This window comes from Dermacentor albipictus, chromosome 10 (genome assembly GCF_038994185.2).
Source record: "Dermacentor albipictus isolate Rhodes 1998 colony chromosome 10, USDA_Dalb.pri_finalv2, whole genome shotgun sequence".
Classification (NCBI taxonomy): domain Eukaryota; kingdom Metazoa; phylum Arthropoda; class Arachnida; order Ixodida; family Ixodidae; genus Dermacentor; species Dermacentor albipictus.
In genome coordinates this window covers 4,407,620-4,429,893 of record NC_091830.1, presented here as the reverse complement: position 1 = coordinate 4,429,893, position 22,274 = coordinate 4,407,620, and the positions used below count along the sequence as shown (strand labels likewise).

At 43.1% G+C, this 22,274-nt stretch overlaps 1 protein-coding gene across 3 annotated transcripts in view; it reads left to right on the top strand.

Moving 5' to 3' along the window:
• The window catches only part of LOC139051009 (transmembrane protein 62-like), an 88,585-nt gene that overhangs the window by 43,689 nt on the left and 22,622 nt on the right, over positions 1–22,274 (top strand). For 2 of the 3 annotated variants that reach the window (XM_070527995.1, XM_070527994.1), the window contains exons 12-13: positions 1,019–1,147; positions 5,002–5,120. In XM_070527995.1, coding sequence (XP_070384096.1) covers positions 1,019–1,147; positions 5,002–5,120 — 248 coding nt within the window. Of the gene's footprint in view, positions 1–1,018; positions 1,148–5,001; positions 5,121–6,340; positions 14,751–22,274 lie in introns of those variants that run through there. The other variant, XM_070527992.1, reaches the window with a different exon arrangement.

The window sequence follows — 22,274 nt, the reverse complement described above, 5'->3', positions numbered from 1 at the left end:
GAACAAATCACGCATCACGCTATCATTCACATGGGATCTATAGATGTGGCTCCGGAGATTGCACCCTGTTCACTTATGTTAGGATCATAATGGCAATTTTTAATTCGAATAACGTTTCTGTGTTTTTCTTATAAGAATGTATTCTCCATAGCCAGTAATACAACCGACCCTAGTCAACCACTCTTTCAAGAACTGCGAATATTACCGGTATCAATTGCATACAAACTAAAGATAGCTCAAATAATAAACACAGTAATAAGAACTAATGATCCATTTCCTCTTACACTGTGTAGATCACTGCTGAGACAAACAAGAGCCGGCGCTAATAATAGATTTAACCTACCACCTTGTCATAATACTTACGGTCAAAGGCTATTAGAGTACAATGGTGCTCAGGTATGGAATGAGATTCCCGGTGACATCAAACTCAGACATAATTTTTCGGCCTTATTGAACAACATTTTTCTTGTCTGTCCAGAACTGTGGGACTAAATACCTTTGTGTTTGGTTTTGTATATTCATAAACCCATCTTTTGTTGTTTTTCAGAATATGTATGCGCTTTACATATTTGCAATACTGCTATTGTGGTAGTATCTCACGTCTTTTTGTACATGTAGTTTGAATGTCTGCCATTTCTTTAGTGAATATCTTGTATTTGGACCTTTCACTAGCCGAGCTATCTATGGGTCCAATCATGTTTTGTTGTATTGGTTGTATAAAATAAAATGATGTTGATGATGAAAAAAAATTGTAATAAAGTTGTTTCAGTTTTCCTTGATTAGGAATGGTGTATGGGCTTTGTGTGGTTAAGCTGAAACCACTTCAAAATGTGGCCTTTGAGCAAAATTTGAGTGGTAGTCAGCCAGCACCTTAGCTGAAACATTTGCGTACATCTAGCACTTATTATCACACAATGCTTGGTACAGTGGCATCAAAACACATTGCATGTGCAAGAAGAACATTGTTGAATACAGTGTGTAACCGCAGCATTTGTGTTTGTACTTGTGCCCCTGGCAGTGGGTCCTCCTGATCTCAGTCCAGGTCGTCGTCTGTGCTGTGGCTGCTTCACCCGAAACCTTCACCTGCTGGTCTCGGTGGACGTGCTCTTCTGGCCATTGCTCGCCCTGCCTCTCTACCTGGCCATAGGTACAGCCCTGTGTTAAACTACTTCCCAGCCTTTTGCATTTACGAAGGCTCTGTAATGCATAAAAGCGCATGAGTACAAGATAGCTGTGTCGAGGCAAGACACGCAAGACATGCGTGCACGCATGTACCTGACCTGGAAGTTGTAAGGGCAAAATGTAGTAATCTCCGCCTCAAACCCCGTGTGTGTACACCAAGATACTCTTGAGTGATACGGTGGCACCCAGTTGTATAGCACGATACCTGCACAGTCTCACTTCAACTCGGTCTCAGCCTGAAATCCTTGAGGATTCACTTTAGTTGACTTAGACTCGTGTGTATCTCATGGTCCAAGTGGTTTTCAAGTGCTGTTGGAAATGGGACACAGCACACAGTAGTGTAAACACACAAAAAGGGCATTTATTGCTCCACCTGTTCAAAAGTGCCAACCAAGGTAAATATACATAAAGGGAACATTTCCTAGATGGTGACTCGGTGGTGTATCAAGGACATTCAGCTCATTATTCAAGAGTACCAAGCAAATGTCCACTTATGCCATGCCATGCCCTGAAGCCAAACGGAAAGCTTTCACGAGACAGTTGCACTAAGTGCACCAGTGAGCGCATGGTCGGTGTACACGCGCTGCCATCCCGCAGCCAAAAAGAGAAGGAAGCAATTTCCTCTCGCACCCGAGTTATCCCCGGCGTCGGGTGGCACTCACATACCAATACTCATGCCATTGCTCATTGCAGCTGCATGGTTACGTACAACACCAACTCCAACTATTGCTTGTGTGTCCTGCAAGGAAACCGAGCGTAAGTGCAGGCTGTACCGAAAGGACAAATGTCAAGGGATGTGGGAAAGTCCCACACAACTCGATGAGCAGGTTTGCCAACATTTTGTAGAGGCGATGAAAATAGGTTTTCTCTGATAACACAGCCCCCATGGTGAGGAAGCAGGAGCCACTACCTCTTCCATGGCTTATGTTCCACCAGCTAAATGCCACTGTGTGTCTGAATCTAATCGTGCGAATGGAGTGTTGATCAACCTGCTGCAAGCAAAACTTTAAACTCCATTTGGGGTCTGCAGTGACAACTAGCTCCCACTCCTTGGTATTTACATCAGCCAACACAAGAGGTGTGCGAATATTGGCTATTTTGATGACAAATTAAATAATCCTTACTGTTTAATTCTTAATTGATTCTGAAATTCTCTATGTGACTTTGATGAATACTTATTTCAATTAGAATGTAAGGGATTACAAATTATTGACCCAATTTTAACACGTGCCTTTTATTTATTTTGATTTTTAAGAAATTGGGTAGACAAGTTTCTGCACGGTCAATCGAACACTACTCACAGAAGTGTATTGTGGCGAAGCTAACTTCAAAAAAGACTGTGTGTCAAAGCTGACTTTAGCGTAGAATGGTGGGCTAGTTGGTGTTGATGCATTGGCTGTGACATAGTTGCTAGTGCAAACAAGACTTCAAAAAAAAAAAAGAATAACGCTCTGTCTTGTCCTACTTTTTTTCTGTTAGTCTTTTATTCGCTAGTAACTATGTCACAACAAATGCACAGCTTTAAAAACCAGCCGCCATTATGCAACAGATCTTAAATTATTGCCCATGTTTTCTGCTAAAAATTGGGATGTGTTAGATTTATACTTCCTTTAGGATCTTTGATGTCATTTTTACATTAGTTTTCTACTTTGGACACATAGAAAGTAGGCGTGCGTTTGATTTGGAGATGTGTTAGAATCAGGCAAATACTACCAAATGAATCAGCAGTGTGTTTTGGCACCTTTTCTCCATCTTGTTTAATTTGAACCACCGGATAATACAGTCAGTTTCGTTGGTCCCAAGGTCGCATTAATGGAAGTAGACTATGTTATTTTGTTTAGAGATGATAAAATATGCTGTACAGTTGACGACCGACAATTCGGACTCTGCGAGGAACTTAAATAATTCCGAATTATTGAATGTTTAAAAAAAAACGAATGTGTCCAGAAGAGATCACTTTATTTACGTTTTAAGGCCCCTGTGCATGGAACAAATGGTCGATGCATTGCTGCACACAATTCCACTTACGTGCAACCAAGTCCGCCGCTATTCCTGCCAGTTTGGAGTTTCGCTGTACACCAATGCAAGGACTGCAAAGGCTTGAGTCACATCTGCATGTGGAAGGCTCCAGAGCACACTGCACATCATCTGTGCCGTTGTTTGACGGTGGGAGAATTTGCTCAATTATTTCATTGTTCAGTTCGGCACATAATGAAACGTTGCTGTCAATGCCTGCAAAGTCTTTAAATCTAACGGCGGCAGAAATAGACACACTACAGCCTAGTGGGTCATCAATGATGTCCACATTTGAGCTTGTTGTGGTAGGCGGCAGTTCAACCTCTTCAGTTGCGGAGTTGGGCTCATTCGCTGTGTGACTCAAGACTCATTTGGAGTCGAACTGCAAGGGCACCATTGGTGCCATTTGACACGGCCTATCTGTAACTTCACGAGAAAGACTTCTTGGAGCCAGCAGAGTGCTATCTCGAACACAAGCTAAACAAACAAGCACAGCATTGCAGAACGCCTTCCGCAATGCAAACTCAACAAACAGAATGGAAATAGTGGGCCATGCACGGGGGGTGCCGGAAAAGGATGTGATGATCGTGGTGTTGATGCGACCTCACAATTCAGGCAAAGCCTTGAAGATTGGCAGCTGCAGTGTAAATCTGAGGCGTAGAGTGGCGACCAAGACAAGGCCTCAGAGATTACCATCTAGCCTGTAATCTCCAAGGCCATACTTGGTGTATCATCGAGTTTGCCACGGAAGATAATGGCGGCAGAGTTGGCGTATGCTACAGCCGCGGATGGAGTATCGAATGTAGAGCTGGCGCCTGTCCAAAATATTGGTTGCCTTTACACATTAAGTCTATGGGGTCATTGGCGTGTAACGAAGCTGTCCGAATTACTGAGCATGTCCGGTTTATTGGCGTCCCATATTGGTCGGTGACTGTATTTATGCAGATTTTTTTTTTTCTTATGCATTTGAACCCATAAATAACACAATTGACGGGAAAAGCGAAAAAATTATCTTTAACGAGAATTTCATTGTTTCAAAACGAGACAGCACAGGCGGGAAATGTATCACAAACTTTACTGTCAAAATGCCATTAGCCTACATTGTCAAGCCATGCTTAAGGCTATAGAGCCGCATTGCCTACAACAAAAAGTGTGCCTCATGTGTTGAACAGTGATGGCGGCACTGCGATAGAGCAGTATGGTAAACTACTTTCGGAAATAATATCACTATTGCAAAATTTCATGTAACTCGGCACCAGATACGGTGCAAGTGCATGCTGCAGCCCGTACACGACGACACGCCTGGTGCTCAGCTCATAAGTGATTGTATTTCGTATCCCCAAAAGTGATCGAGCGAAAATACAGCCCCTTCACACAAACCTGCATCTGGCAACGCTGAATCCGCACGAGGCCTGTTTATGGCACCTAAATCAGCATTCTTGAAGCAGAGTTCATGAATTCTTGGGCGGTCACTTTCTGAACCACAGTACAGTCCCAGCTACGGAGCCACAATAAAAATGACTACTTACCTCTGCAATATGGAAGGCCAATATATATACAAATGGTGTAATTTACACCATTTGAAAGGATAAGACAATTGTTGCCCACCCAACAGTAACATTTATTTATTTATTTATTTATTTATTTATTTATTTATTTATTTATTTATTTATTTATTTATTTATTTATTTATCATCAAAGCTGTCTTATGTCCATCACTTCCATTCTGTTTGCTGATGCTTTCTTTTTCTCTGCTTGCCACAAGTGCCGATTGAATTATTCTCACCCCAATTTTGTGCCCAGGACCATGGTTTGTGGGTGAGATGGTGGAGGGCCACTTGGGTGCCTGCTTTGTCTGGGGCATCATTGTCTACGGCACATTCCTGCCCGGTGGGCTCTCCTACTTCTATGGCATGGTTTTTGTGAGTGCTGTCACATTTCTGCCTCATATGGTTTTATATGTGGTTAAAGGTGTCTGTTAAAAGCAATGCTAGCCTTTCTTTAAATGCGCACATTGCCATTTTTGTATGGAGCATTGAGTAGGAGAAGCTGTAATTTACACCATTTGAAAGGATAAGACAATTGCCCACCCAACAGTAACATTTATTTATTTATTTATTTATTTATTTATTTATTTATTTATTTATTTATTTATTTATTTATTTATTACGTAAACCCACATTTGCCCCGAGAGCATGTTATAGCAGGGGGGAAATACAGTCGAACCCACTTATAATGATACCGGTTCTAGCACTATATCGGTTATAACAATGAGAAGCTGCTGCACCATCGACTTTTCTATGTTTTCCATTGTGAAATAACCCGCTTACTACAATGCAGTATTCAAGAATACAAATTCTTTGTCAGTGATAGCAACTGATGACTGACTGATGAATTTTTCAGAAAAGCACACCTTCTTTTATGGAACACTTCTGTAATTTCACATTTTAATTGATTTTTATCTGAAAGCAAAATATCAGGGTCAAGAAATACTGGTTCACAATGACATAGGTTACTCACTGTTTGAACCTTTGTAATCTGTTTTTTTTTTAAATTGATTACTTGTTTTGCACATGCTCAGTAGAGATAGCTGGTGCTTTTATGTTCTGTATCTTTCCAAAAATAAACAGTTGTGAGTGAGTGCTAGTGTGTCCACCTTCTCTGCGTCCTTGTCCATAGTGCGTGCTACGAATTTCACCATTAATACTTACCAACTCACCCAACTGTCAGTTCTGTTCCTTGAAAAATTTAAGCTCATTTATTTATATAGAAAAGCTCTAGCTTTGTCACCTTGCTAGTAGTTTTGGGATTGTCACACCTAAAGATTTAACAAAAGTTGTCTTGTGTACATGTGTTATTTTTCCTTTCTTTCCTACTTTCTCTCTTTTCCTTTCTTTTCTGCCTTTTTTTCCAACATTGCTTTTGTACCAACACCAACTAGACCAGGGGTGCTATTCTGCCATATTGTAAAATTCTGTAATGACAGGATATTGAGCCAATCATTTAGGCTGTAACAGCCCTCTCAGCCAATCTGAGCTGACAAGATGGTGGATTAGACAATACGGAGGAACTTATCAATGTCCAGAACAGCATCCCAGCATTCCTCAACTTTCTCAAACCTCAATGGGGTTAACTTTTGCAGATTGCGATGTGCTATGTGCCATTGGTGTGCTGCCTGGGATGCACACTGTGGCGAAGGCGCCAGGCATTACGTGCGGGCACCGCAAATCCAGCAGTGAGTGCGCTGCCACTGGTGGCTGTGCTGGCCCTCCAGTGCCTCTGGGCAGCCCTGTTTGTCCTTGCCTATGGCTACCTGGCACTGATCTTTGGGTTTCTGCTTGTCGGCGCACCCGTCATCTCTGTCATCAGCTGGCAGCGGGCACGTACGCTGCCCTACCACCGGCTCGAAAAGTTCGAGCGGTTTGTGGGCGGTGGCGCAGCCAACGATGGCGCGGCCAACAGCAAAGCTGGTTCCAGCTGACAGCCGCCCATTTCCATTCCTTCTTCACCGTAGCTTCTTTTTCAATCTTACCGGTTGTAAAATCCTATTCGTAAAATGTCATGTTGTGATCTCTAGTCATTACTTATTAGTTAGGCTGTGCATCCCTGTACGTTTGAGCCATTGGTGAAAGCTTGTGTTAACCCTTTATTTACTGTAAGAAATGACAAAGATTTTACCAAATTTACCAGAAATGTGGCGTGCAGATGGCTATGTTTCTAGTGAAAGAATTTAAGCAACTGATAATAAACACAGACTATATACAATAGAGCTTGCGTTGACATGCACTGTCCTCTAGTGTTGAGTACTGCAACTAAAAGCAAGCTGGGTATATACACTCATAATGGCTTCACACTGCAAGTTATATTCCTCAGGAAAACTATGCACGTCATTGGCTATAGTAGTGCAAATTCTGGTGTCAGCTATAACCAACATCTATAATTGCTAGAGAAAGGGTTAAAGCAGCTGGTGTAAATTGGGGTAATTTGGTTTGCACTTGAAAATGATCTATTGTATGTTAGGGCTCTTAGACCATTTTCAAGCTTCTGCCAAGACTTCACACAACAACAGAGGTGACAAGCAGATGTGCTTTTAACAAGGCATTCAAGAAATCTTGAGAGTGTGCCAGGCCTCACATGAAATTTTTCACAGCTGAGCAGATTGAAGAGCTGTGGCTACGACTTAGTCTTGGGGCTTAACCATGAACAGTACTTGGGTGTTGTGCCACACAGGAGTGCTACACTGGAAAGCTTTGGAGGCAGTGGTTCTAACTTGCTTCACATGATTTTTAGGCAAGAGATGAACAAACTTGGATGACTAAAGTGAGTACGCTTTAACTTGGCAGGAGGGACAGACCTGCCCGAACTTGGATGCAAGATATGCTGGTGGCCTTTGGAACTACTTGGCTTTTAGTTTAGTTGGTACTAGCTGAAGAATGTAATTACCATTGGACTGCAGTTAAACTTTGATATAATGAACTTCAGTACAACATAATTCTCGATATATTGAAGTATTAAATTTTTTATTAGTTCTTGTCCGTGGAACACCATATATTTTGCAACTCAATATAATGAAGCATGTTTATACATTATTTCAATATAATGAAATTTCACTGCCACCGGGAATGAGTACTGAGACAATAAATGGATACTTCTGGGGATGCAGATGATCAAGTGGTTCAATAACGTGTGGCTGCTTGCGAACGCACTTTTCAAATTGCCCGCCACGTGGCCAAGAGCAACCACCGAAGCAGAGCAGCATAATGTTTTGTATAAAGTGTGATAATATCCTATTGTGTCCTGTGTGCTGTATGCTTTAGGTGCTAGTGAAAGCGTGCAAGGATGCGCCAAGGAGGGTAGTGGCTCGATGAGCGTAATCTTTCCATGGAAGCAAAGGGAAATGGGGGAGTGGAACATGCTTGCCGTAACGTGACCAAGCACGCACGAGGGTTGGAAGGAAGGGCGCAGGGGGCAGGTTGGCACTCCTTTTCTAGCGTGGCCGTGGCTGCGCATGGCTGAGCACATACGCAGCTCACGCGCCCTGCTTTAGAGGTAATCTGCCACTTGTGTAAAGACTGGGCAAGCTTAGACAGTGTGGTATCATGTGCTGTCTTTCTGCGCATTTAGCACTGGAGGTTGCGTAATCTTGAGTTCCAGAAACATGTTGAAAAGAGATGCAGACGATGCAGTCACTTCCTGCTGCCAGCACTTTTTATGATAGCATCGTCCCATTGGGGGCAACACTATTAGCCGTGGGGGTGGAGTGGATGCAAAAGCATAGCTGGCTTTGCTTTTTACCGCCAATTTTATATTGTCGACAAGGCATAAAACCATATGTTTCATCGCAGACACTCAAATTTAACAAAATGATTTTTCTCATTAAATTTTGCTTTTTCCAATTTCCTGATAATTCAAAAAATTTCGTCGCCCCTTTCACGTAAGAAAAATTCATCGGCTGCTCTACTTATTTGCATAAAAGATAGAATTTAAATAGAATTTAAATATAATAAAATTCCTGTATAAAGAAGCAAATTGCCGATTTTACTGACTTTGTTACATTGAGGTTAAACTATATAGACAGTGGAATAAAGTTGAGGAAACACTGACCATCCGCCCATGTCACCATTGGTGTTTTACTGGCTGATTGTTTTGGCTTGCGTTATCTTGATAGAACACAGGTCCTTATAACTATACTAAAACACACTCGTCAAATGAAATAAAGTAATGTTGGTTATGGTGTTTTGGGGCCCTCAATGATCCAAGGGAGCTGTATGGACTCCGAAGCATCAGAATCAATATTGCAGTAGACTTCCGTTAAACTCCGCTTAATTCGATCCTGACCAAAGGTCCTGGCCAGTGCCCATGCATTTCTATGAGCCCAAACTTTCCTTATTTAAATCCTAAAATTGGCCTTTGCCAGATAATTCGAACTTGACCATGAGCACACACATGCCTGACCCCTGTGGTGACCCCAATGGTGACCCCTCTAGTTGGCAGCGCCTGTCTTGGTGGAGCTTAGGCAACAGTGAATGGGTTGAACACATCATCTCCTGTCGAAAATGCCTATTCTTGGCCTGCCATGAAAAGGTTTTCAAGCAATAATCGTAGATCGCAGTGTCTGATAAGGACATTTGCATGACATTTGCCTGATATTTACCTCTGCGTGCCCTCATAAAAAGTGGACACACTTTTGATTCGTGTGCGTTTTAGAATCGGGAAAATACTGCCAATTGAATCCGCAGTGTGTTCTGGCATTTTTTTCTGCATCTTTTTTAATTCAAACAGCTGGATAATTAATCTATTTCATCGGTCCCGTCAGGGTCAAAATAACGGAAGTCAACTGTATCTTATGGTACTCATATGAGCCTTGAAACGCCAGAATCACTTTAATTTTTTTTTGTTGTTGTTTGGCAAGTATGTTTAGTTCAGTTATGGTCCTTTCTCGTCAGAAGGGTTTCCGTTGAATATGAGACTATAGGTCTCTATAGTAACCTTGCTAAACTACAAGTACACTCTTTCTCAAGGGAAATACTTAGCTTTCATGCACTTCTGATGAATGTTGATTAATGCAGTTACGAGGACACTTGTTAAATCTCTGATGTTAGTGTTTGAACCACTATGGTAATTCTATTTTTTTAGAACTCTCTTTTGTTTTACAAGAGAATTAAGACCTGCATTTTACAAAAGAGTTCAGCAGTTTAAAGGGGTGTCCATCCAACCTGACTTTGTGCTTTATAGTATTTTGTCCTACATAGAAGAAAAATTTTGTGATGTTCATCCAGTTTGTTGAATTAATTAAACTATTTCATTCAGTATTTGGTTATCCTAAATATTTGCACAGCTTTTCCATGAATAAGCTGTCACATTTAAAATGACACCTGCTGCCCTACCGCGGTGCCATTTCCCCATCCACTTTCTTGGGTATTTGTTTCCTAGTAGAACCCTGGGAGTGTTAGCCAGCACCACCACTCGCAAACCTTGGTGGCGGATGTTGCGGGATCATTCCCTACCTGTGGCAAGTTGTTTCTTCATCCACTTTCATTTCAATTAATTTATCGTTTATTTCATTCATTAAGCACAAGTAATTTCCCCTATGTTGTCCTTGGTGTCAGTGTTGTTGGCTTCTTATGATATGATTAATAAAGATTGGGCCCCTCGGTTAATGCCTTTTCTTCTCGTTTACCTGCTGACCTGTAACATTTACACCCTCCTCAAATGCTGCCAAGAGACCTCATGAGGTTCTCCTGAAAATGTGGTGAAAAAGTGCAGCTCGGTGTGATTCTCTATATATCTATTTTCATTTACCGTGCTCACTTTCCAGCTTAATGCATCCATCTTGTGCTGTTAAAAGGATCTCTAGGAAAGAAAACCACTAGTACAGGCTTTCCTGCACAATTCACGATAAACTGCTGCAAGTATGTATTTGTGTAAATTAATTAAAGGGACACTAAGGAGAAACTCTGTATTAGTTTAGACTGATAAAGTACATTTTGAGAACCATATTTTCATCAATCTTATGGTAAGAGATTGATTACTAGCAGAGGAAACGAAGGGCAAACTTTCATGTTCTGAATTTTGCCCGCAGCACTAGTACGTAGGTGGGACATCACTGATTTCACATTTTTAAGTTTTTGTATTTGGGTCTTTGTGGCCCACTAAAAGCTATCGTACCTTGCCAAGTTCAGTCTTTGGCTCCTTTAGAATACAATGTGCCATCTATAAAAAATTGTATGTGCTCAAGCAGATGTCATCAAAATTGATGAGGCCACAGCAAAAAGGTGTTGGAACTTTGAAGCAGTGTTGCCACCCATATTTTGTTTTTTACATCCTTTCTGACTTGCCAATCCTCCTGCAGTAGTAAAAGCAGCTTTTTCTTTGCTATTTTGTAGGGTAAGCTAAACAAGTGTCCCAAAGCAATAGTATAGAGCAGGACCAAGGTTATGATTCTATACTTAATTGACATGGCACTTAACTTGCTTAATGTGCAAGATGTATTGAATGTCAGGACGACTGACAACGGCTCAAGTTACTTTTCTTTTTAGTGTTTTTTTAAGCGTATGTGCATCTTAAAAATGCCACTAGCGCCTGACATCTATGTCGCTGTGCGTAATTGAATCCACGAGTTCCATGCTGAGAAAATATGCATGAAATTGGAGATGGTGCCTGTGTGCCCCTCAAGCACAGAAGTTATGTGCAACGAACACATTTGTATTAACTTTGTCCCCTTGGCTTTAAGCATTCTTGTCACTTCTTGCACTTTCTCGAGCTCATTTTTCATGGTTAACTTACTATATAGCAACAATTTGCCTCACTTATTACTGTGTAATCGCAACTATTCATCCATTTTCAGAAATTATGAGAAATATTGTTTTCATTTTCATAAGTTGCTTACCCATTAGGTGTATTGGTAGCCAGATATTATATTAACTCTATGACACATTACTTCAATATTGTATTAGTGATTCACTAAATATTATGCGAGAAAATGGTTTGCTTTGGATGTGGAGTATAAAGTATTAACTGGTCTAAAGAAATATTGAGAGGCAAGTACATAGTTCCATAGTAAATGAATGATATCAGCACCATAATTTCCTCTAGTGTCTTAGTTTTAAGATCTATAAATAAGCAATGTTCTGGTTGACCACAGCAGAATCTATATGTCAGTCTTTCTCAAAATTTTGCCACTGTTGCTGCTTTGCAATGTTTGGTGCACCTTTCAACATAGCACAAAACGTTGTTGATTAACTTTGGTCATGCACTGATGCTTACCAGTCCACATTAAACAGGTACTGTAGTTTACACTTGGTTTGTCCTGAATTTGCAGTGTGGTTTGTGTTATGACATTACCTTTCTTACTTTTTTTTTTTTTTAACTGTCTGCCACACCTGCCGAGTCACATTTTCATTACGTCAAGTGTTTGTATGCATATTGCAGATGAATAGAGTATACGGGCAACAGTTGATATTTCTGTTTACTATTTAATTACATGTTGATGTACACTGGTGTCTGGTACCCTTGTGGCTTGTGCCAGTTAGTAGGCCAAATCGGGTCCTAGGTACAGCCATAGGTGTAGCACCAAAACGGGCTGCTGGGCCAGTTGGTACGGGATCTTAGCTAAAAACTGAGCCTGAAAATGAGACAAGACAAGGGAGGCAATTAGAGAGGCCAGCAGCACCCTTCCAGTTTTTTCTCTTGTCCTGTGTTGTTCTTGTGCTTGGTTTTTAGCTCTAAATGGTTATTGCCAATTTGTACCTTTCTTACAGTAAAGGTATGTTCAAGGAATTAAGTACTTGTACCAGGCAAAAGGAATAGTACTAAAATCTTCTCAATTGTCTTGTGCTCAAAAGCAACAGAACTGCACTGTACGTGCTCTCAGTTTCACAAAAGATGTGTCACTGATCTTTGAAACAAGTGTGTGACGGTGATCATTTGCAATCGAAAAGTTAAAGATCTGTCAGGCCTTTTGAAGAGAGGATTCCATTATTAAAAGAATGAAAGTAAACCTTATTTACAAGCTATTTACATGGCAATCAGTTTATCATGAAGCTAAACCATTTTACCTCTTCGAACATAAAGTGGTTGAAATTAACCCAGAGTCCCTCACTACGGCATGCCTCATAATCATATTGGGGTTTTGGCTCGTACAACCCCGGGATTAAATTTTTTAAATTATTTCTCTTCATAGTAAAGGGCAGTAGTCATCAAAACAAGCCAGGTGTCATTGCCAAATCCATTATTAGCTAAGCAGACTTGAATATGCAACATTCAAGCATCGGAGAAAGAGGAATGTTTAGTTGCACAGTCGAACCTCGTTATAACAGTCACTTCCAACATGAAAACACCTTCAATATTTTCCATATTCATTATACATGTATATTCATTACATGTTAATATCAGCAAAAAATGTTTTAGATACATGCTTCTTATATCTGATAATTTGTTATATCTGTGTTCATGGGGTGCACAAATACTTAAGATTTTGAATACAAATAGTATATTTGTTGTTATTCAATTCCTATTTATTTGTGAATTCAATGTTCCAAGTTCTCAAATATTCATTTCATTTCAAGTATAATAGGTAACAATACTTATTTGAGTGGGCAGGCAGAAAACCAGCTGCTAGCTGAGTGCAGCAGAGAATGCACAGTGTGTGGTTAACTTCTACTCAATAATTTGCACTCCTTCAGTAGGGATGCCTTGTCTTTAAGCAGTCTACGAATTTATATTTTTAGGCAAGGCTATTTGTTATTCGGTAAAAATCTCGGTCATGTTTGCAAACATTTAAATAAAATGTTGTGCAGTGCTGTAGTAATACACTTGGCTCCATCAACATCTGGTGACATGCTGTTATGTTCTGTTATGTTATGGTCTGCTAACCTGACTGTCATTGTCATGGTGCACCAGATGCAATCTCCTGACCAAAACTGTCCAAAATAGATATATTTTCATATTTTACCTATGCCCGAGTCGCACCTCTAGCCTTTCAAAATAAAAAATGCTTTCTTCTTCCAAATGAAGCTTAGTGAATGGAATAAAGGTGAGCACAAACTTCAAACGTTATGGAAAGAAAGACGGATTCCACCCCATTTGAAGTTTGCGGTTTCCTTTATTCCATTCAATAATGAACCAACTAGCCCAGCAACGTATTTTGTTAAAATGAAGCGTAGTTTTACAGTACTGAGACGTAAGCGAAGTTGTATGTTGCGTGGATATGTTCTTATTGGTGTTGTTCATCTCGACTTTCTCTACGTGCATGCAAAACTCACTTTCTGAAAGCACACACAAAATCTTTCAGTGAGAAAAAGAAAGCGCACTCTGTCTTGCATGACATTTTAACAAAAAGGAAACTGGATATGGTACGTTAAGTCCTTGTGGTAGCCTCAGCCCCGAGAAAACTGTCTCCAGATCAGTGCCTTGCATCTCGTGTTAAGATTACATTTACAGATGCAAGGTCTATGCAACTGCCTTGTTAGAAGTTTTTATTTTTATTCCATGGGTCTGCTAACCTTTCTCTTTACTCAATGCATTCATATTGTGTACAGGCCTGTGGGCTGTACTTCTGTACAACTCTCTGTGACAGTGAAGGGAGAGCTACATGGGCAAAGCGTCTGCTCAAGTTACTGTGCAATGCAGTCTGGCAGGATTTGATAGTGCTTCAGTTTCTTGGAGTAGATACTGAATCAGGGTAGATTCCACAACTGACTGCTTTGCATTTGCTTAAATGCTGAATTGAAAAATGGAAAAAGTGAAAAATATTGAATGGTGTATTTTCTCTTAAATTTTAGTATAAGAACTGTAGTAAATAAGATGTTTGTTTCCTGTTTCCCAGCTTGAACTAATGTGAATGAGAATTTAAAACTGCATTTTCAGCAGTGCTCTTATGTGCACTTTACCTCTGTAGCTTTCCCTCTGTTGCCACAGAAACTTGACTGTGAGTGTGACCATGTTGCAGCTTAGGCTTGCATCCATCTGTGATGTTAGTCACCAGCAGAGTAGCAGTATTAGTATTGCATGGTGCCTCACCTCAATAATAAAGAAATGTTCTTGGTTGTGTACATGTGTGACTCCTCTTCACTAACTGTTAATCTTGTGTGCCAATGCACACATTTGTACAACTGGCTGTACTGCCTTGCACTTTTGTGTGCTCCTTGCACATGTGCTTATGCAAACGTGTGTTTGTAGGGGAGCAAGAAGGCAGTAGCAGAAGGCAGTAGGCAGAAGGCAGCAAGAAGGCAAAAGGCCCCCCCCCCCCCCCCCCCCTCCTTCCTTCCTGGGAATCCCCGGGCCATGTGGTCAAACAGCAATAGCTGACTTTCAAGAAGCTCTGAATCATGCTAGTTCAGAGGAAACATTTTGTGTAATATCACACTCGCATTGCAAAAAAAACATTGTATGGCAAAGGAAGATTGCTTTATACTCCCCATCTTTTATTGTAATTGCTACCTGCACTCTGTAAGTTCTTGTCCCCCCCCCCCCCCCCCCCGCGCTTTCAGAAAGTTTTCTGCACACACCCATTGTTGAACAACAAAACACGCAGCTTCGGCTATTATTTTTCTGCATGAGAAATGCAAGAAACATGCAAAAAGCTTCTCCACCGACAACTTAACAGGGTCCCCGTACCCTTACAGATATGCCGCAGGCTGCATGCTAAGCTAATAAGTTCCACAAACACAAGATGGAATTTTCATGAAAAAAAATCATTGTCATCCGCATGGAAGTAGCACAGAATTGCAAAATCGTATTGGTTTCCTCTGGAAGTTTAGGGATTAAACTCAGCACCACCACCTTTCCTGGTAGTCTGTCCACCAAATGAGTTAACCAGAAGGCTAGCAGACTGTATGTATGGCAAGAGCAAATTATTCAAAACTCAATTGCACCAAATATTAAAATAACTTTGTTATATCTGATATTTGTTACAAGTAATGTTCACTATATGGTGGTATCAACAATAAACAATTACATTTTTCTTAATGGTAATTTGTTGTATCCATTTGTTATATTGAGGTTTGACCTTAATTGTCAGTTTGAAATGCAGGAACATTTAACAAGTTCTATGGAATATCTCGCACAAGTTTGCGAGGACAACTGTGAAGCTTTCATCCTGAAGAGAAACCAGATTGTCAGTACTAGTGTCTTGAGCACACATGCAAAGTGGCTGTGCACAATTCATGGCGAAGCCTTGCATTACACACAGGTTTGTGTTAATCTCCAAGCAGGCAGCTTTATAACCTTATATGGGTGAGCAAGCCTTGGCACAGTTCTGCTGTGGACATTACCTGGTCTATCTGCACTGCGACAGATCTGCCTTCGGCTGCTAAGCTCAGTTAAACGACTGGCGCATTTCAAGAGGGACCCTTGTCCAATGGAAAGCCATATTCGAAAGTTTGCCGTTAAACTTGGTGAGAAGCAAGACGACCAACTTAATCATGGCATGTAGCCAGAAGCACCACAAAGGTCAACTTTTGTTCAAATTTAATATTGTAGGGGTTGGAGGACGGACTCCGGGATGAAAACCCCAAAACTTGGGAGGAATTTTTCTACATTATGTACAGGGAGTTGAGCGACAAGTAACAGTCGTACTGACATTACGGGCCGGCAGCAACTCGGACGCTGCGGCCCGCGGCAAGAAGTTCGAGAGAGGTGAATCAGGGAATCAGGGCATGTCCCAGAACGCTCAGGTCTCTCTGGAAGGCTTCTTATAAGCCCTTCGAGCACTGCAAGTCACGTCATGTTTGACCAATGGGAGAGTCCACTCCGATGACGCCACTTGCAGCCAATGGTAGGCGCCCGTGTCGCGTGGCACACCTGTCGGGGCTCTCTGCGGTCTTGCCACGCAGACTGCCAATCCACTTGTAGGCTGGAGAAGGAGCGGGGGGGGCGCTCGTGCACCTGCTTCATTGTCGGACGCCCACCTGCAAATCCCGGCGGTGCGCGAACTTGTTGGCACGTGAACTTGATGCCTTAAACTTGTTTGCCAGGCCGCTTCTCTGGAATGCGCTTTCCGGCTTCTGCATTCCTCAATTAGCTGTGCTGCAATCCGACGTGGTCTGGGGAACTCGAAGTAATCGCAGGAACCAGCTCCATATCTAACAGCTCGTCCTCGCCCCGGTTGTTCTGAATGGCCGGTGAAATCAATTCGCTGGCCATGAGGAACGCTGATAGAAGCTGCAGGGTACTGGGGTCGAGCCACGTTTGACGAACCTCGGGATCCTGGGCCCTGGAGAACAAACGTCAAACAAACAAAACAGCACAGCGCTGCACCACGCGTAAGCGCAGGCTCTTCACCCCTGACTCGCCAGACTATTACTGAGTCAAAATCAACCCTGATCTTTTATTTCCCCAATTTCGACAAAACAGTTCCAACCACCTTCCAAACCGCTATCCATTTCTCCCCGAATGCCGACAAGACCAGACTACTATTGTTGTTGCAAAACAAAAAGGTCGTTGACGATGCAAACAACAAATGAAAACAGCCGAACATAACATAAGTGGCCTAACTACACGAACAGCATGTTTCCAATCTATCGCGGTGGCGTACTTATCACACGTATTGGTGCCACTGAACAATCTGGTCAACCTCACAAGTACGTAATCACAAGCGCACTAGCCTTGTGGTCACTAAACAAAACGCGTACTTGCATTGTAGGCAAACTTTTCACTTACGCTTACTCACGTTTTTTCCCTGAAGGTCCTACAGGACACGTGACGTAAACGAACAATTAAACTTGCGGGACTTACACACTCCGCACAACTCTTAAAATGATGCGTCCTCTACTAACTCTTTCCACGCACGTTCACTAAAGAAGTCAGAATACGGCTGCCTTCCACACACACTAGCAACCCAGTCAAAGTCTGCTTCCTTCCGTCCACACAGGACACGCGCTAATGGAACTAAGAACGCTTCTCCGTGCAAATCATGCACTCACTGAAAATCTACGCGCTTAACCTTAGAAAATTCAACACTTAAAAAGAAAGAAGGTTAAATAACACACACGCGCGTTACGATAGGCCTCTCAACAGTAACCTTGACCCTCAGGTTACTCACACACACACAAAAAAAAAGCCTATCTACTTATTAATGAGCATCTCGCGAGACTACATGTTTACACAAACGCGTCTTTCAAATCTCGAGCTTCTCAAACGAAAACAAAAACAAAGCTCATACCTTTACACAGTGAAAGAAATCCCAAGTCTCAATTCGCGAAAACTTTCCGATGCTCAAAATAAAAAACAAGACGTGTCACTTCTACGGAAGCGCTCCTGGCCTCCCGTTCCCCATTGCTTACGACTGACTCATACTTTCAGCCTGACCCGCGGTGGGCGAAGTTTCAAAGCTACTCTGGCTGCCGAGAGACAACAAAAGGGCTGATTCACTATCAGCTCCCTGAAGACGTTACGGTCTCCTGCCAATTTGCGTCCTCGCGCCCCGCTTTCAACACAAACCCGATTGACCGCGTCGCTTCTCCCCACCTGGTCTCGTCCTGCCACCTTGCGTTTCTTCGAACTGCACGCTGAGCTATAAAAAGAACTACGGAACGACGAGGAGCTTAACTGCCCCGTGCCCTTTGTCCGCGTCCGCGCAGAACATTCTTCGCGGTCCCCCTTTGACCGGTGGCTCGACCATTTTGGATGCGTCAACATCGTCCTAGACGATCGCACCTTCTTCCTCGCGCCCTGCCCTTTTGGGTTTCTCGCCATCTTTGGCGGCGCTACATTAATTACCGACTTTCGGTTTTTACCGCGCTTCTTCTTAAGGCGCTTTCTCTTTGCACTAGCCTTCATGTCGCCTTCTCGTGCCTCGTGCTGGCCGGTACACATTTCGTCGGCCCGGATCGGCCTCTTACCCGCGCAGTCTGAGTGATTTACATTTAAATCTACTCTCACTTTGCCTCGACTGGCGGACAGCCCAACCGACTCTGGCGCAATGCAGCAGGCTTTACTCGAGATATGCAACTCGCACTCTTGCGAACTGCCCTCTACTGCATTGCCCAGCTCACGCTGTGCATCGACACACAGTCCGTCGGTCTCGATCGCTGTCTCACGCGCACAGTCCGAATGATTAACTGAATCATCCCTATCTAGGCCATCTAGACTGGCGGAGAGCCGCACCGATCCCTGAACAATGCAGTTGTTCTCTCGTGAGCTACGGAGCTCGCCACCCCGAGAACTATTCTCAACTGCATCGTCCAGCTCGCACTTCATTTCTGCACGCACATCTGGCTCTACATGGGTGCTCCCTTCTGTCTGGTCAGCAGTACCCTTTTCTTCGCTAGCAACCTCGCTAACATTACCAGCGACGCACACACGCGGTAACTGTGCCAATTTGTTCGCAGCTGGCCTAGCTGTCTCCACAGTCATCTGTTGGCACAGCACCTCGTCGCTCTCACTCTGGCCTTTAACGGCCTCTATTGCCACTAAGGCATCGTTAGCAGCTAGCCTTTTCCCTTCACTTATGACTCTGCAGCTAATCTCACAGGCACTACTCTTCTCGTCGGCTCTTGGCGAAAATCCGCTCGATGCTGCCTCATTCTTTCTCTCTGTACTACCTACAGAATTCTCAGCAAGCCGTTGTCTCTGTGCCAATAACTGATCACAATACTGTATCTCTTTGATCAGTGCTGCCTTCTCTCTCTCATACTTTTGCTCACGCTCAAGCTTACGTTGCTGATACTCGCGTTTGCGTTCCTTCTCACGTTCGTGACGCTGACACATAAGAGCAAGTCCTTGAAGCTCCTGCTTCCGTTCATTCTCGCGTTCTTCACGCTTAAGCTCACTCCTAAGCTCACGACGCTCCCGCAAACGTACACGACGCACACGCTCCCGTGGCTCCTGTATCACCTCCCAAGCAAGCTCAATGCTTTTGCCATCATTGCCACTATCGTTAATTGCCTTTATGATAGCTGGCGTTTCCATCCGTTCGTCCGCCTCAACTCCCAAATCGTCGCACACCAACAACAAGTCTAACCTCGTCAACCTTCTAAGATCCATGGCAGCTGCCCCGACTGGTGGTTAAAACTGTTTTCCTTAATTAATTTGTGCAAACACACAATGCAACAAATTCCCGATTCCCAGAACTATCAAAATTGAACACACAACCTTTGAGTCTGGCGAATCATAAGGAAAAAAACCACGCGCTCACTTACGGTTGCAGCACTCTGCCATCCGGTTCATTTGTCCGCTGTTCCCGGTTCCTTCCGGACTCCCTGGGTCGAAGGCTCGCTCCTTCTTCGATACTCCCAGTTTCTTCGGACCTCTTTCGATGAAGGCTTTCTCTTCTTCGCTCTTCCCGGTTCCTTAGGAGCTCTCTCGACGAAGGTTGATTCGTAGCGCTGCCACCAGCTGATGCATTCGGAGGCGATCCCACCGCTGCCACCAGATGTAGGGGTTGGAGGACGGACTCCGGGATGAAAACCCCAAAACTTGGGAGGAATTTTTCTACATTATGTACAGGGAGTTGAGCGACAAGTAACAGTCGTACTGACATTACGGGCCGGCAGCAACTCGGACGCTGCGGCCCGCGGCAAGAAGTTCGAGAGAGGTGAATCAGGGAATCAGGGCATGTCCCAGAACGCTCAGGTCTCTCTGGAAGGCTTCTTATAAGCCCTTCGAGCACTGCAAGTCACGTCATGTTTGACCAATGGGAGAGTCCACTCCGATGACGCCACTTGCAGCCAATGGTAGGCGCCCGTGTCGCGTGGCACACCTGTCGGGGCTCTCTGCGGTCTTGCCACGCAGACTGCCAATCCACTTGTAGGCTGGAGAAGGAGCGGGGGGGGCGCTCGTGCACCTGCTTCATTGTCGGACGCCCACCTGCAAATCCCGGCGGTGCGCGAACTTGTTGGCACGTGAACTTGATGCCTTAAACTTGTTTGCCAGGCCGCTTCTCTGGAATGCGCTTTCCGGCTTCTGCATTCCTCAATTAGCTGTGCTGCAATCCGACGTGGTCTGGGGAACTCGAAGTAATCGCAGGAACCAGCTCCATATCTAACAATATACATTTATTCTCTCTACCTAAAGATTGCACTCACCAATTCCAATATGCATGTCATGTCTGAGACTATGCTGCTTTTGCAGTCAAGGTGGTTTATTTGTTATCATTGAGTACATATGTTGCCAGAGCATGGCTTCCATGAAAAATATTTTGGCACTTTTGCTCGAAGCGTGAAGCATGGACAGTCTTAGCAAGGCTTTGCGTTGCAGTTCAACTCCTCGGACAGTGTTGCAACTACATACGAGTGCGACGAGGCTTGAAGCAGCGCACAAGACAACTTCTGCTGTGCAGAAGGAACAGTGTTCTGGCACCTACCAGGTGTTTGAGAATGCTAACGAATATGCATCCGCGATCTAGAGTCCTCATCAGTCCTACATAATTAACATGCTTGAATCCGTCCAGAACCGTGCAGCACGCTTCATATCGTCAACATACGACTTTCATTCCAGCGTAAGCTCCATTAAACTATCACTTGGCCTCACTTCCTTAGCTCTCAGACAAAAAGTTGCACGCTTGTGTTTATTCCATAAGTTATATTACAATTTACCCTATCTGCGTGGTTCCCTTATATCTCCTCCCATTCGTACATCGCACCGCCTATTCAATTCAAATAGCGTCCAACGACTTCATGGCTCCACTAATGCTTTTAACAAGTCCTTCTTTCCAACGGCAATTGATGAATGGAACCTGCTGCCTGATTCACTAACTAATGAGCACGACGTGACAAGGTTTAAGGCAATGTTGGTAAATCATCTGGGTTGACATGTTTCTTTTTGCTCTGATTTGTATTCATGAAATTTTATCCCTTTTCCTGTATTGAGTTTTTTTTCTTACTCGCCCTGCTGCCCTAACCTTTCGCCAACATGTGTGGCGCTTGTGGCTTCAAGGCAATATTGGCAAGCACCGTGGTAACTATTGCATTCCTTGCTTCTTTTTATGTCCCTGTGTTGATTTATTTTTTTTAAATCTTTATTCTTATTATCTACCTTGTATACGCTCCCCCCACATGTAATACCCCGACAGGGGCCTTTAAGGGACAATAAATGGTGATGATGATGACGTCACGAGTTCCATCAGTAGTGTTGCACGAAATGAAAGTGAATGAGACTGGCAGGGAACCATCGGTATTATTCATTGCCCTCTGAAACATTAGATCCATAAAAGAGCAGTGGTGCCAGTACCAGAAAAATTGCATCAGTTTGAGATACTGAGCCCGAATATGATTTTATTTATTTATTTATTTATTTGAAAATACTGCCAGCTGCTTTTTAGCAGCCAAAGCAGGAGTGGTACATAGAAAATACAAAGGGATACTGTACAAGCAAAAAATTTCAAAATAAAACTCGAACACAGCAAGCTCACACACAGTGCTTCACAGATCATACTTGTACGCTACTGCGCAGAACAATGTCTCTGAAACTAATGACATGAGTTGAATAAAAATTCGGTACGAAAGGAATTGCGTGCTTCGCTCACAACTGAGAAATAGCCGTTAAGAAAGAGTCAACAGTACGTTTGTTCGTTACCTCTTGTGGAAGCCTGTTCCATTCTCTTATCGTTCTAGGAAAAAATGAAAATTGATAAGCGA